This window comes from Melospiza melodia, chromosome 1, assembly GCF_035770615.1.
Source record: "Melospiza melodia melodia isolate bMelMel2 chromosome 1, bMelMel2.pri, whole genome shotgun sequence".
Lineage (NCBI taxonomy): Eukaryota > Metazoa > Chordata > Aves > Passeriformes > Passerellidae > Melospiza > Melospiza melodia.
Genome location: NC_086194.1, coordinates 40,323,318 through 40,337,620, shown reverse-complemented (window position 1 = coordinate 40,337,620; position 14,303 = coordinate 40,323,318). Strand labels below are relative to the sequence as shown.

The 14,303-nt window shown below is 36.5% G+C and overlaps 1 protein-coding gene across 17 annotated transcripts in view; it reads left to right on the top strand.

Moving 5' to 3' along the window:
- SLC4A7 (solute carrier family 4 member 7) overlaps nucleotides 1–14,303 on the top strand; it is a 93,538-nt gene that overhangs the window by 37,104 nt on the left and 42,131 nt on the right. For all 17 annotated transcript variants that reach the window (XM_063154939.1, XM_063154921.1, XM_063154898.1 and 14 more), the window contains exons 3-5: nucleotides 9,759–9,896; nucleotides 12,102–12,237; nucleotides 13,252–13,412. In XM_063154939.1, coding sequence (XP_063011009.1) covers nucleotides 9,759–9,896; nucleotides 12,102–12,237; nucleotides 13,252–13,412 — 435 coding nt within the window. The remainder of the gene's footprint in view (nucleotides 1–9,758; nucleotides 9,897–12,101; nucleotides 12,238–13,251; nucleotides 13,413–14,303) is intronic.

Genomic DNA, 14,303 nt, shown 5'->3' with positions numbered 1-14,303 from the left:
CAGCGAGGCAGGGGTTAAGGGAAAGCAGGCATCCAGCTGGAGTAGTGTTGGAGGCAGCAGCTTTAGCAGCTGTAATACCTCGACCCCAAGGAATGACATGGGAATGTGCAGCCAGATCTCTTCCCCAGTCTCTTTCAGAGCACATTCTTGTAGGAATGCTTCAGCTCGTACAGCACTGCAGTTAACCAAGATACTTGGTGGGAAGGCAGAGGCTCAGGCTGCCTGAGGCAATTTAAGCACTTGGGTGACTGCTATGGAAAATACCCCTGTCTTCCCATAGCCAAAGAGTAAATTAAGGTGAAATGTAGACTGCTGTCCAATGAACAATTGAGTCAACGTAAGTGCTTTTGAAAGGAGGAGTTGCAATCTCACTCTCCTCACCTTGCTCTTATCCATGCACCTCATCTTTTCTTTCACTCCCTCACTCATTTTGGAGTGGCCAGTGTTGGTATCTCAATGCAAGAGGGGGCTGGTTATACAGAGGTTTAACAAATAACTAATAATAAGTATCTGACCAAAAAAAAAAAAAAAGATTTCCAGTAGTATTATCACATCTGTGAGGCTGTATATAGGTACACATTTTCTCACATAAATAGGAATTATTCTTGGTGTTCACATGTATTTTTTAGTATCTTGTATGTTTGTGAGAATTAAATTTTTTTTTGGTAGAATGGAACAAGGGAGGGGCACCATATAGTTTGACTTTTATCAAAGTGAAAACTATTCCAAAGTAAGAACAAAATGTTTTTTTCTTTCCTTTATGAAAGAGAAAAAGGTATGTAAGTGTGATTGTTCTACTCATATAGTCACCTTCTCAGAGATTTTTCAAATCAAGGTATTCTAGAAGATAAATTTATGTGAACTTATAGCTCTGCTTAAGAGTTCATTATTTATAAGCTATTATGATAAAAGTAGGTATGTGGAATTTTTAGGTTTTGTTTTTAATTCTGGTATCAAAATCCTACAAGGAGAGAAATGGGATTGTTGGCTGCAAGCAGTAAAACAATTCCAACTAGCATTATTTTTCATTTCTGACACAAATATTTTCTTGTAAGCTTGGGAAGCCCTCTACTAAAGCATGGGGCACTGGAAGTGTTTTAAGACTTTAACCTATTTCAGTCTAGCCTTTCCATATGTATTTCTTGAAAAATAGTACTAGGAATTTTGAACCTTTACACAAGTATGCATCGATGTATTTTCAAGGAGAGTCAGCAAGCAGTTCATTGAGTTCAGCTCTGGTGTGAAGCACAATATTTTTTAGAGCCCATTTGGACAGATGATACTTAACCTCCTTAAAGCATGTACAGACTAATTTTGATAGGTTTGATACAGCTAAGGGCATAATTTTGCTCTTAATACTAAAGGAAAGGTATCTTAGTGTTGTCAGTTTCTCTTGTATGTTGTGGAAATTTTGTGATGAAATGTTAATGGAAAGAGAAACAAATGCTAAAGGAGAAAATAGATCTTGAACTTGGAGCTTCTCAAGCCCTGCATTCTATTTATGGTGGCTGGCAGAGTGTGGTACCTGTCTGGAGTGACAGTGTTTAGGTTAGGAAGGTTAGGCACAGGCTGCTGGTTTTGTAACGCTCTTCCCATAAAAGAGGAATGGTTAGAGATGGTAAACTGCAATTGTGGGCAGACTGTGTGTGTACTAAATAAAGGTACTGCACTTTACTGAAGCTGTAAGGCCTTATTTTGAATTAACAAATGTCAGTTTACAGAAGAGCTAGAAAAGGGAATAACATCTTAAAATAACCTTTTTTAAGAGCACCTAATGTTCTTAACTTGATGCCAGGCTCTTTGAGCTGCAGTGAATGAGAGTAATAACAAAGTCACCCAGGAGTTGGAAGTAAGGCATGAGTATTAATGGCAGAGGTATTTAATGTGGTCTTGTAAAATGTATTTTCTGTTACATGATGTTTGAGGAAAACTTTCTTCACTTGGGCTGGCTTGATACTACAAGAATGCATCTTTTAAACTGTGTAGCTACTTTTCAACCTTGATTTGAGGATACATTTACTAGATACAGTGTAAGGGAAGAAGGGATACATTCTGTTACTCTTAGCGGGCATAGCAGAGGTAAGCAGTTTACACATTACAGAGGTTTCATTCCAGAAACAATCTTGAGGTCAGGAATGTGTGTCTTGGTAGACTAGTTTTCTGTGGCATAGATCCAAGCACCAGCTTTCAAGAGTTAAGATGGTTTAATAGCTATCTACTCTCACATTATCCTGTGGCAGGTGTAAGTAATGTTTACATTTTAAATGACCCTATTATCTCTTATACCTTGATGTGCTTTAATTTTTATTTAAGAAGAGAACCGTGGTTTTCACTTAATCTTAGTTGACAAGGATAAGCAATCAAATAATCCTGTATTTTTTTCTCCCCTTAAGTGAATATTGTGTATCTAAGCAGAAGACTTGCTGTACAAGTGTTTCACAATTTGAAGCTTTTTAGAAGTGTTTGACATCAACTGTGTCCTAATGACTTTTTCCCCTAACTTCTTTTATTTAAGAGAACAATATGTAATGTTTTTGTTCTGACTGCATTAGAAATTTTATAAAAAGACAGCTAACTGCAAACTATAATAGTTTTATAAACTGAAACACACATAAAATTATTGTTTAAGTAATATGGTCATAAAACTGAAGTTCTACCAAACAGCATGAACCAAAACATAAAACTTGCAGTAAACTCGATAGTCCCAGATCACTCAAATATAAAATTTTTGAGAGGAGGCAGAAGAGACTGCTTGATTCTACAACCTATTACTTCTTGATAGCTTTTCATAACCTTTACCTTTTTTCAATCCCTTAAAAACCAATTGTTCCAAAAATTGACTAAACTTGTGCCTTGTTGGATATTAGAACTATTTCTAAATGGAGGATTTCTTTATTTGCAGTTCACTGAAAGTTAGTCACTGAATTTTAAGCTTTTAAATTGCAGTCACTGAAATTTAAGCTTTTAAATTTACCTTTTCTAATTTCTAATTTACAAAATAAATAAAAAAAGGAGAGGGTTTGAGGTTTTCTCAGGAATGAGTAACCCTTCTGTGAAGCAAGATTCCTTCTGTAAATACCAGTAGATGCATTTGGCAAACCAATACATTTACACACTTATCAAAAGAGGGGTGTGATCAAATTTGTTATGACAATGTATTTGTGACCCATTGATGAAGTCAGAAAATTTTCATTTCAGAAGTTTCTTATGAAATACTTTCCAAGAACAGTGTTAGAATGTGGAAGCCTTATGTCTTTACCAGGGGGATGGGAACTGATGATCTTCAAGATCCATTGCCACCCAAACCATTCTGTGGTTTTATGTTGTGTTTAGTGGACAAAGGGCTAGTCTTGAATGTTAATGGAACTTGCACTTGAATTGCTTATTTCTAGGTTTTCTCTCCTCCAACAGAAACAACTGTTTGAAATTACCCTATATGTGTATCCTTTTTCCTGGGCTCTGCTGCAGAGGCAGGCTGCACCGAGGATCCTCAGCTGGGATAAAGCGTGGGGCCCAGCTCTGCTCTGGCTTGGCTGTGCAGAGCAGGCACGGCTCGTCCTCCCTCCCATCAGCACCAAGGGCTGGCTCCTTGCCTTGGCAAGGGACATGGCTGCTGGCAGGGAGCCACAGGTCTGTGCCAGAATCCCTGTGTGGCACTGCCACCCAGCACTAAGCTTTTCCTATTACTGTTTCTGCCTTCCTAAATATTGTTGATTATGTCTAATAGAAGTATGCAGTGAATTTTTCTCTATGACTGCCCCTACAAACTCATTTGCTTTTAAGTCAGAGAAAAAAATCACTTTTGTGTGTAATGAGAAATCTGGCATTTACTGGTTTTGTCAGCATAATATGCCAATCTTTGTCACATAGTGAGAAAAAACTCTTCCTGAATGCTTTACCCTGTGCTGTGCTAGCTATGGTTTGGGATTGTGCTTCTCAGTTTTATCAGTTTAAGTATAAGGAGTGTATTCTCAGAGAGACTGAATTCCTAGGAGCAGCAGGAGATTTCAGAGCCCAGCCCAGGTTGTGTACTGCATTCTAAAGTATGCTGTACTGTGGAGAACCTTTGGGTTCCAGTCATGGCATGCAGTTATCCCGTGAAAGAATTTTCTTTTTTCTACAGGTTTGGTTAGAAACTTTTATCTCAAATGTTTAATTCTGAAAGCAAGAGATAGCTTTAGTTAAATAGTTCCTTTAACAAGAAGAATTCTAGGTAATTAAAGGATTTCTTAGTAGTCAGTTGATGTGTGGAAGACCAAGATTATGTTAAATTATTTTATATTAAATTTTGATACATTTAATTATGTAGAAAATAATTTGACTCTTTCTTGGGAATGTGCATGAGAAGTTTATAAAATAAGTGAAAAATGCTGTTTGTTCTGAAATATTTAGTTTCTTTCTTATGACAGGGACTTCACTTTCAATACTAATTTTTGCATTTAATTGCATCCTTCAGAAATAGGACATTATTTTTAATTAGAAAATTAGCATAGTGGAAGTATTTTTTGTGACTTAGTGGCTTATTTTTCATTATAAATAAAAAGGGTGTGTGTGTATATGTGTGTGTGTGGAGGCATTGTTCTTGTTCCTTAAGTTTTACCAGAACCAAGAACATTTGGAGAAGTCCTATGGGCTCTGAAATTTTTAAGGGCAAGAAAAGACACTTTTGTTCTTACTCTTACTTCTTCCATCCCTCTCCTTTTTCCCATTTTTGTGCTACTACCTTCAGAGCAGTCTTGTAACAGAAAAGATCACAAGAAGTTGTGCTTGTAGATTGCATTGAGCTTATTTTTGTGCATACAAGTACTCTCTGTGATGTAAGGGAAATTAATACCAAGGAATGAGATGCTGTGTTCCAGATCTTTCCTACTAGGGTAATGGATTTAAGACATCAAACAGCTGGATTTCTTCCCTGTTTTATGATCTTAAGGAATGGATTAGGGTCTCTCTTGCAGATACTCCCAGTTTTTCCATACTGGAATGCTCCATGCTAGAATGAGATAGACTGTGACATTATTTGATTAAAAAAGGCTCTTGTATAAAGTAAATTTTCCATCTTCAGATTATTATTTGAAAATTTTCCGTAAAAACAGTAATTCTTGTCACAAAGCTTTAGTCTTCAGTTGGGAAGATGGGGTCACAATGGTACGTAGTTAGAGGGTGAGGGGGATCACGCATAAGGTGCTGTATTGGAAGTGACAGTTGGATATTAGGATTTTTTTTTTCAGGTAGTGTGTTGCTGTAGGTTGGTATAAGTTGCCTAGATAGGCTGTAGAACATATATCCTTAAAATTACTAAAAGTGTGGCTGTCATCCTAACTAAACTGATCAAAACCATGGCTCCAGCTTTGAAGTTGGCTGTACTTTGAGCAAGGTTGGACCAGGGAGCTCACCTGCCGATGGTCCTTACATCCATCGTTAGTATATGATCGCTCTTAGTTCAAATTTCTAAGCTACAGGGTTTCAGAATCCACATAGACACAAACTTGAATTCCTTTGCTTTTCCTTGTTAAGATGGAGAACAAAGTCCTTCTTTCTATGAAGTTTTAAAGGCATCTAGCCAAAGAAAAGAGAAGGTTCTGTGTGAAAAGAGAAGACCTAGTGATACCAGGGCATTTTTGTTCAGCTCTCTCAGGCTTCAGAAATCTTCTATTATGAAAATCTTCCACTTTCATAGGAGCTCTGGAGAGAAATCAGAGCATTTTCTTTTCTGTAAATGTTATAGGACTTCACCCAAAGTGACTTTTGGGATGAGACCAACCATGTGATTCGAGATCTACCATGTGATGGAGACACGTTTCAAGATCCTAACACTTAAGTTTGTTTCATATTGATAAGGGCCTTAAGTAGTAAATACTCTCAGTGGATTTCAACAGCTAAGCTTGGATAAAGTCATGTTGGATTAAAATGAGCAATCATCTCTTGAGCTTTGTATTACTAAATTTAGTATTGGGCAGTCTACTAATTCTATTGATTATTGGTTTATAGTAATTCTGTAAGAAGCTTTGTTTGAAAGTGGTACGATGCTACAGACATTTACGTGAATGAAGCTTTGAAGGTCACATGATGTACCTTTTGAACTTCTAAACACAATATTCAAGTAAAGGTTGTGTCCCTTGTAAAAATAACACCCCCATGCTAGAAACTTGAACCCCAACCTTTTTAGAGTTAAATTTCTTTCCAGTGCTTTCACAGATAATATATCATCTTTATATTAATTGCCTTTCTTGGAGGTCTGGTTGTTTATTTTGTTAAGGTTTGGTTTTTTGGCAAAACCAAAATTTGCTGAAAAAGATGAAATCTGAAAAATAACTTGTTTAGTCCAATTCACTGGGAATGAAGGAAGAAAATGACTACAGCTTTGTTTTACTTTGCTTTTCCTTGTAAATTATATTTATAAGTAAATCTCCATCTGTCTATCTGCAAACTTCTATCTGAATAATGAAACACAGACCTACTCAGTGCAACTATCTTATTTTTAGAAGGCTTCTCAATGCTTTGCTTTGTTGAGTTAGAATCAAAGTTAAGCTTGTCCGATTTTTCTTATGTAGTTTTGTCCCACTTTTGGAGTTGACTATATCTGTAAGCAGTTTTTGGGTAATCCTGACAGTATACTCAACAGCAGTAGTTTCAGATTTGCTAGACAGTAGTTGAAATATCTTTATTTATGACTGTGATAGCAGAATGAAGGTCCCTCTTCCTAAGGAACAGTCAGGTGCACTCATAAGCCTCCGTTTGCTGCAGGTAAATTTTTCTCGGTTGGTCTGTTGTCCTGCCACTCTCACTGCTTGCTCTGAAAAATATTTCAGAGGCTTTTTGTCAACATCAGTTTTTTTCTTAAAGTTACTCTGATGGAATTACATTGCATTGTGATCCATTTTACTTTATAAATGCTGACAATCATTTGCTCATTGGCATTTCATATTAGTCCCAGAAATACCATTGCAGATGTCTGAACACTTTGCATATACAGAAGTGCTTTGGGGAAGGTAGGCTTGGTGTACATTTGCCTGCAAGACCATGTCTACGTGAGGAAATAGTTTCACTGTAGTCACTTCTGGGCAGTGGGGCTGAAGGGCAGGATCATAACTCATGGCTAGACTGTTCCCTTTTTTGTGAAACCCTCGTTTGCTCAGGAGGCAAGAAAGTGCTTCCTTTAATTCTTCCTTTTGAAGTGGAACAGCAGTATTAAATGTTGTAGGTTGTGCACTGACCATTCAGGTTACTAACTTGGCAGTGCCTGCTTGAGGCAGCTGTGAGGCACCTGGACATGATTCGATGGTTTCTGTGATAGTAAAAGCCATTTGCTGTGGACCCAGGTTGTTTTAAAACACCTTCTGTTTGTTGCTTATTTCAGCTCGGTTTCCATAGCTTTTAGTCTTTGCAGCATATCTGGTCTCCTCCAAACTTTTCTACTGGAAAAAACAAGTTCTGTCTCAGTGTAATTAGGTAAAAGGAGATAGACTTATTTATTCCACCTCTCCTTCATGCAGCAACATGGTCTTTGACCATGGAGATTGTCACACTATTACAAATGCCAGCTTTTGCAATAGCAAGGTATATTGTTTAAGATGGAGATCCTTGGAAAATCTGTGAGGGATTTTTGTCTCTTATTTGTAGGAATGGTGAAAGACCAAAATGTGGAAGTCCTTATTTCTCAGGGAGTAAAATCCTGAACAGTGTCAGACTCCTTCAAGGTTGTTTTTTTGGTTTTGTGTTTTTTTTTTTTTTTTTTTTTCCTTTAGTGCAGTGATCAAAACACATGCTTAAAAGAGTCTTATTAACAATATTAAAGCAAGCATTTATATAAAATGCTCAATTACTAGAAGTGTGCTAGAGTTTCTCTTAGGAAGAAACAGTTCCTGCAAAAAAATCCAGCACTTTGGCAACAAATAGAACAGTTGGAGTGTATATATAAACTGTAGCTTGATACCTGCTAATTGAATATATAAAATAAAACAGAAACCCTAACAGGCACAGTAACAGCACTTGCAGTGAGTGTGGCTCACTCAGTTGCAGCTTTGAGTGGAATGTGGTGAGTAATGCAGTTATTTTTAAACCTCGTACTTTTGCTTTCCCTATGCATCAGATTATTGTATCATGATGGTGTCAGCGACATGGCCATTGTTAATGATGCCCCCTGATCATATTACATATATATACACCAAGTGCAGTGATTTATAGGTGTCACATTGACATTAATTTCTCTGGGAATTGCATTGTGCATAGCAGTCATGGAGGACAGAGGTCAGGCTGCTGGGCAGGGGCTGGGTATTGTTGGAAGAAACTCACAAAAAACCAAGTCTCTCTCTATAAATAGGAATGATGAGTGCTTTGAGAAATTAATCTCTTTTCCACTCTTACATGGAAACAAATAGCTTTTAATATGCTTAATTTCAGATTTGGTCATAGTGCCAGTCAGTCAGCTCTAATTAAACTTGTGTTGGAAGTGTGTCAAGAATTGGATCCTGTTATGTGAAAAGGAATCTTTGACCAATTAAATGTTGAACTTACTTGTGTGAATAATGGTTTTTGCTTGTGTTTTTAGTCAGATAGCACTGTAAAAATACACAAAACTTCTGTAAAGCAGCATCTTTTTGGGCTTAGGAATTCTTTTTTTGGGAAATAAGCTTGACAACTTACCACTTTTTGTTTCTTTAAAGCTCTATAATCAGCAGGAATCTTAAACATCTTTATGTGTGCTAGGCACATACATATATATGTGTGTACATGCAGTCACAATTTCTAGGGCTTGCCTTCATAATGTAAATTTGCTGAATTTGCATCTGTCTAAGAGCTGGAAGACCACTTCCTTTTCCTTTGGTTAATGTCAGTCTTCTGTAATAGCTCTTCAACACCAAGAAGCAGAGTATTTAGTGTTGTAGTTAATTTGTCTCTTCCTGCAATTGTTTGTTTAAATAGCAATGAAAAGCCTATTGTATATGCTATCTGCATTACAGGAGACATGGTAGTAATATGTTCATAACAGTCACTTGATTGATATCTTTTGCTAAGATGTTGATGCTAGTATTGTCTTGATGTCAAAGGTCAAAGGAAAAGCAAGATGTTGAAAGTACGTCTTCAAGAGCAGTGCTCATTAATTTGAGGATGTGCTTCTAAATTTATTAAAACATTCTAGAATAGGAAAAACCCACCCCAACATCTCTGGAAGTTATTTGAAGTGCTGACATACATTTCAGAATAGAAGTTCCTTTTATCTTCTTGATACTAAGTTAATGGTGTAATTCAACATCAGTTTCACTTTGAGGTGTTGTGTGCTATTTGAGAAAATACTGGCAGCTCTTTCAAGGACAGAAAACTACTTGCAGACTCTGAATGAAGGGTAATTTCTTGATGAAGTTAGTAAGCTGAACCAAGAGATTATTTTGCCATTCTTACAACTGTCCTGATATGAATCCCTGCAAAAAAAGAGGACTAAAATGTAATTTCTCTGCTTTGGCCTCATGTTTATAAAGTAGCTTCTTTCAGTGTTACAGGTCAAGCTTGTACTGAATTATTTGTTTCACAACTGAATTCTTAAACTGAATAAAAATATGACCTAATTTATCAGAGAAATGAGTCTAGCGCTAGTTCCTTGACACTCTGGGAGGACAGAAATGGTCATGTTAGTTCACTAAAGGTAATTTTTGTCAAGTGCTTTTGGATTGCTATTTCTTAAACCCCTTGTCTTTAGATACTAAATTTGGGTAGTAGGTAATTTTTTGTTTATTTGTGTCCTTTAAAACTTCCTTGAAAAGGCCACAGAGCTGTGTATATCGGAGTTCACGTCCCACTTGGCAAGCCAGGCCGTCGAAGGCATAGGCATCGTGGGCACAGGCACAGAAGAAAAAGAGACAAAGATGACAGAGAGGATGGCCGAGAATCTCCATCATATGGTAAGAAGTTTGTTGTGCATGTTCTTCATGTCTCCTGAAAATAAACTTGTAGTAGCTACTCTGTGCTTAAATGTTGTTTGTTTTGTGCTTTCTTTTATTCTCGCTGTAATTAATGTCTTTTTGTGTACAATCAGACAAGGATTTTGTGGTTGTGTTTTATCTAAGTCAGAAGCTGTTGGACTTGGTCCAGCTGCCTGCATGAATGTTCAGCAGCCTGCACTGAATAGGTTAGACTAGAGCTTTGTAATGCTCTCCTGTAGCATGAAAATCTGTGTTATTTAAATTAGACACCTTTTTTCAGATTGTGTAGTCGTGTATGCTTCTTCCTCTGATTTTTGAAACTAAGCATGTAGCTGTGAAAAGCAGCATTTGCCATGGTAATTTGATCAATGATCTTATTTTATTTAAATATTTGCTTCAGCCTTCTTGCTGTCTGTTAGTAAAGGAACTGCACTGCCTCATAAATTTTTGGTTTGGATCACGAACTGCGCCCCCCCCCACCTATTATCCTCAAGAGAGGACAATTTTGTCATATCATTCTCTGAAATGAAAATATTTGGCAGTATGCTTAGCAGTTCTTCTTCAACATCCTAAGTCCACTTTAATTCCTAAAGTGCCATGAACGAGCAGATTATGGTGCAATGTTTGAATTTAAGTGTGGACACCATGCTGTTCACTATTACCTTTCAATGACTGGCAGCATGTTCTACATGGGCCAGTACCTGAAACAAAGGATTTTTCAAATGGAAAAGCTCTGACAAATCTTTTACCATTCTCCTATGGTTCTTGGTTTCAACCATCTTCAAGGCCTCCTCTTCCAAATACAAATTATTATAATGGATATCATGTTTGTAGAGTCTTGCTATACAGGTTTTGAAGAAATAAGTGATATTAAGTTGACAAAAATTCACTTTCTCTGTTCTGGTTGCTTCTGTATGCACAGAAGCACAGGGTTTGGCCAGATTCTGGGATGTGTTGGTTTTGGGATGGAAAGAATCTGCTATAGACCTTAACTAATAATGAATGTTGTTTGCATTCAAGAGCACATTTCAGAATGATGCTACTAGATGGTGATATATACCAGAACAAAAATGCTAAAGTAAATCTCAGTGTGGAATTAACTTTTTTACTAATTCAGATCTTAACCCTTAAATCTAAAAGGCCATCTTCCTTCTTCAGTAGAAGCCTACAGTTGTATATTCATGTATAACAGCTGTAAGAGTGATGTTTCAGTGAACAAAGTTAAATTTTTTTAATTTGAGAAAATTAAAAAAAAATTTAAAATTGAGATTTACCTGCATTTTCTATTTCTGGCCTTCCTTGAGATAGCATTGCAATTAGTACATTTTTTGAACCCTTGTAATATGAAAGTTCACTTGAATTGAAACAAAATCCTTGTATAAATATATGTATAAAAGTATCTCTAGAATCATGTGGTTTAATTGGTGTTTTTTGAAAAGTTTTGTTCATATTAATTGAAGTCTAGTACTTATGTGATCAATAAGGATAGTTTAGTTTTCTAGCTAGTTATTGAGCCTGTTCCACTAGGCATTATACTATGAGAAGTTAAATTATTTTCTGGACACTTCAGCTACATAGTTTTCTACTTTCCTATGCTAATTTATACATACTGCTCCAACCATGCAATGAAAAATTTTATCCTACATAAATAGCAACAGACCACAGAAAAATCTGCTGCTCTGACAGTCAGTGCCTGGCTACTCACTGATGACCATCTTGAACTATTGCTTGGGCAGCTAATCTGTAAGTAAGGCTGTTTGTTTCCATCAGCCTGTTTTGTTTCAGCTTCTTCAGTGTCTTGTGTCATGATGGTATTAATTATTTTGTTCTCAAAATGAAAACAAAGTTTCTAGTGTTTTGGTATATTAATTTCTAGTTTTTTTAAAACCAAATTTGCTCGTGATGTTAATTTTCATATTGGCAATCTGTAGAAGAGCCAATACCAATTGATTAATTTTCATAAATATGGATTTCCAGATGTTTTGTTTTCAGAAACAGTGCAAAGTTTTCAGAGAGCCTTCTTTTAAAGACATGTATATGTTTCTTTTGTTCCTCTTCCCTCTTAAAGAGGATGTTGTCCTGCATATTTCTAGCTGAGGGCAGGAGACTTTACTGTTATGTAATGTTTCTTATTTCATAGAAGTATGAATTCTTCTAATTATTTAGTTTCTCCTTTTCTTCAAGACACACCATCCCAACGTGTGCAGTTTATCTTGGGTACTGAAGATGATGATGAACACATTCCTCATGATCTCTTCACTGAAATGGATGAACTTTGCTTCAGGGATGGAGAGGAATATGAATGGAGAGAAACTGCTAGGTATGTTTAGAGTAGATTGTTTCAAGGTATATCTTATAGTAACTTTATTTCAAAGAATTGCAAACCAGGTTTGGTTTAGAATCATCACTATCTGTAGGAGTTGTTTGCTCAATTCATGCACTGCAACCCAAAACTTTAGTTCTTCTTTTCAAACTCTGAAAGAATCAATATTGTTTTCAAGAGACCCTCAGTCTTTCTGGTGCTGTGTTCTCTTCCCTAAAACTGATCATGCCAAACATTTTGAAAGGGAGGAGTTAGCCAAGTTATAAATATGGGGTTTCGTCCACCTAGTGTGGTATTTGCAGTCTCAGAAATGTCTTTAGTATATCATAGCCAATATATTAGTATCATTTTTTTCTTAAACATAAAAAAAGGGAATTATTATTTTTCTTGGGTAGTATTTGATTAATTTTTGGCAAATTGTATGCCTGAATGTTATAGGATGCCATGATTGGTTTTGACCCTTACTAGTTTAGTTGCTTCCTTCTACCCATGCATTGTGATGAATTCTTCTGCATTCAGTACTTCCAGCTACCTTGTTGCATGATAACTTTTGTAGAAACTCAATTTGCATAATGCCTGTGAGTGGGAATACAGATCAATTTGTAGTTTCACGTGTTAATATTGCCTGACTCTTTAAATGTCTGACTTAACAGCCTTAGGAGACTTGAACATGCTGTATGGTATGTTTCAGACAGCTTTCTAATCTCAAAATACTAATTAAATCAAGATACAAATCAGGTAATAAGGCAGACAGCCATATTCTTCATGAGAACATGTGAATAGACAGGTATTGGTCAAGCCCAAAGAAACAATATGGGTAAAAACTGAAACAGTTGAGTGTGGTTATTAAGGCCTGATAAAAACGTTGGGCTGCCTGAGAAAATGAAAGCGGGTATGATTTCATGGGATTTTCTGTTCTATGTCATGCCTAAGCCACATGGAAGAGTGGGATTACTTGCCAAATTTTCTTCCCAGGAGAAGTATAAATGTGTGCATGTGAATTCATTTCAGATGGCTGAAGTTTGAAGAGGATGTTGAAGACGGCGGTGATCGATGGAGCAAGCCTTACGTAGCGACTCTGTCTCTGCACAGTCTCTTTGAACTGCGGAGCTGTATTCTTAATGGCACAGTCATGTTGGACATGAGAGCAGACACACTTGATGAGATAGCAGGTTGCAGCTAAAACTTTTAAAAATATTTTATTCCTAAATTCTGATCTATAACTTGAGGTGGTTTTGGTGATGTCTATGTTCTTGAAAATACTCTGTTGAAGAAACAGGTATGTGCATGCTTGCTGCACTTCTCTTGGTCTCGTTGAGAGGAGCTGGTTCTACAAATGTCACTTACAAAAGTGGATGAGTAGGAGCTCCTTAGCTTGTACTTTAGGCTGAGGCCCAGAACTTGCCTTTATGGTCTAATCCCTTAATGTGTTCTCTGTCTTTGTTTCTACAGATGAATTGTAAATATCTGCCAGAACATTTTAGGAGTTATTTGTGCACTTTAGTACCATAATTATTAATCATATTTTGACTGACATTAACTTGATGCCAGTAGTGCAGTTCGTTGTTGCACATCTGGTAATTTTTTCACCTTTATAAGAGGTGAGCAGAAATAAATGCTGTACGTGTTGTTTGACCTACTGTGCTGAGTGTCCTCACTAATCACATGGTCATTTTGGATACTTTCATACCTATAGATACATATAAATATATAGATACATGCACATATATATACATGATATATGTCTACTTGCTCCTAAATGAAATTAGAATTAGTTCTACATAATTTTCCTGGTATCTCTTGCTACAGGTACCACACAGTGGAATGCCTTCTCAGGAATCATATTAGACTTAGGGTTGACCAACATATGCATGAAGGACAAAGTGTTTTGGCCTTAAAAACTTTGGCAGCACTTGAAATGTTTTCTTGTTTTGAAATCCTTGAAATTCGCTCAGGAAATTGGTATTCCCTTCCTATTGTTCTGACTTACTGAGCAAGAGCATTCAGTACATCTTTGTAAATGTAATGTTTTGATTTATAATTTTATTTTTGGTAATCAAATC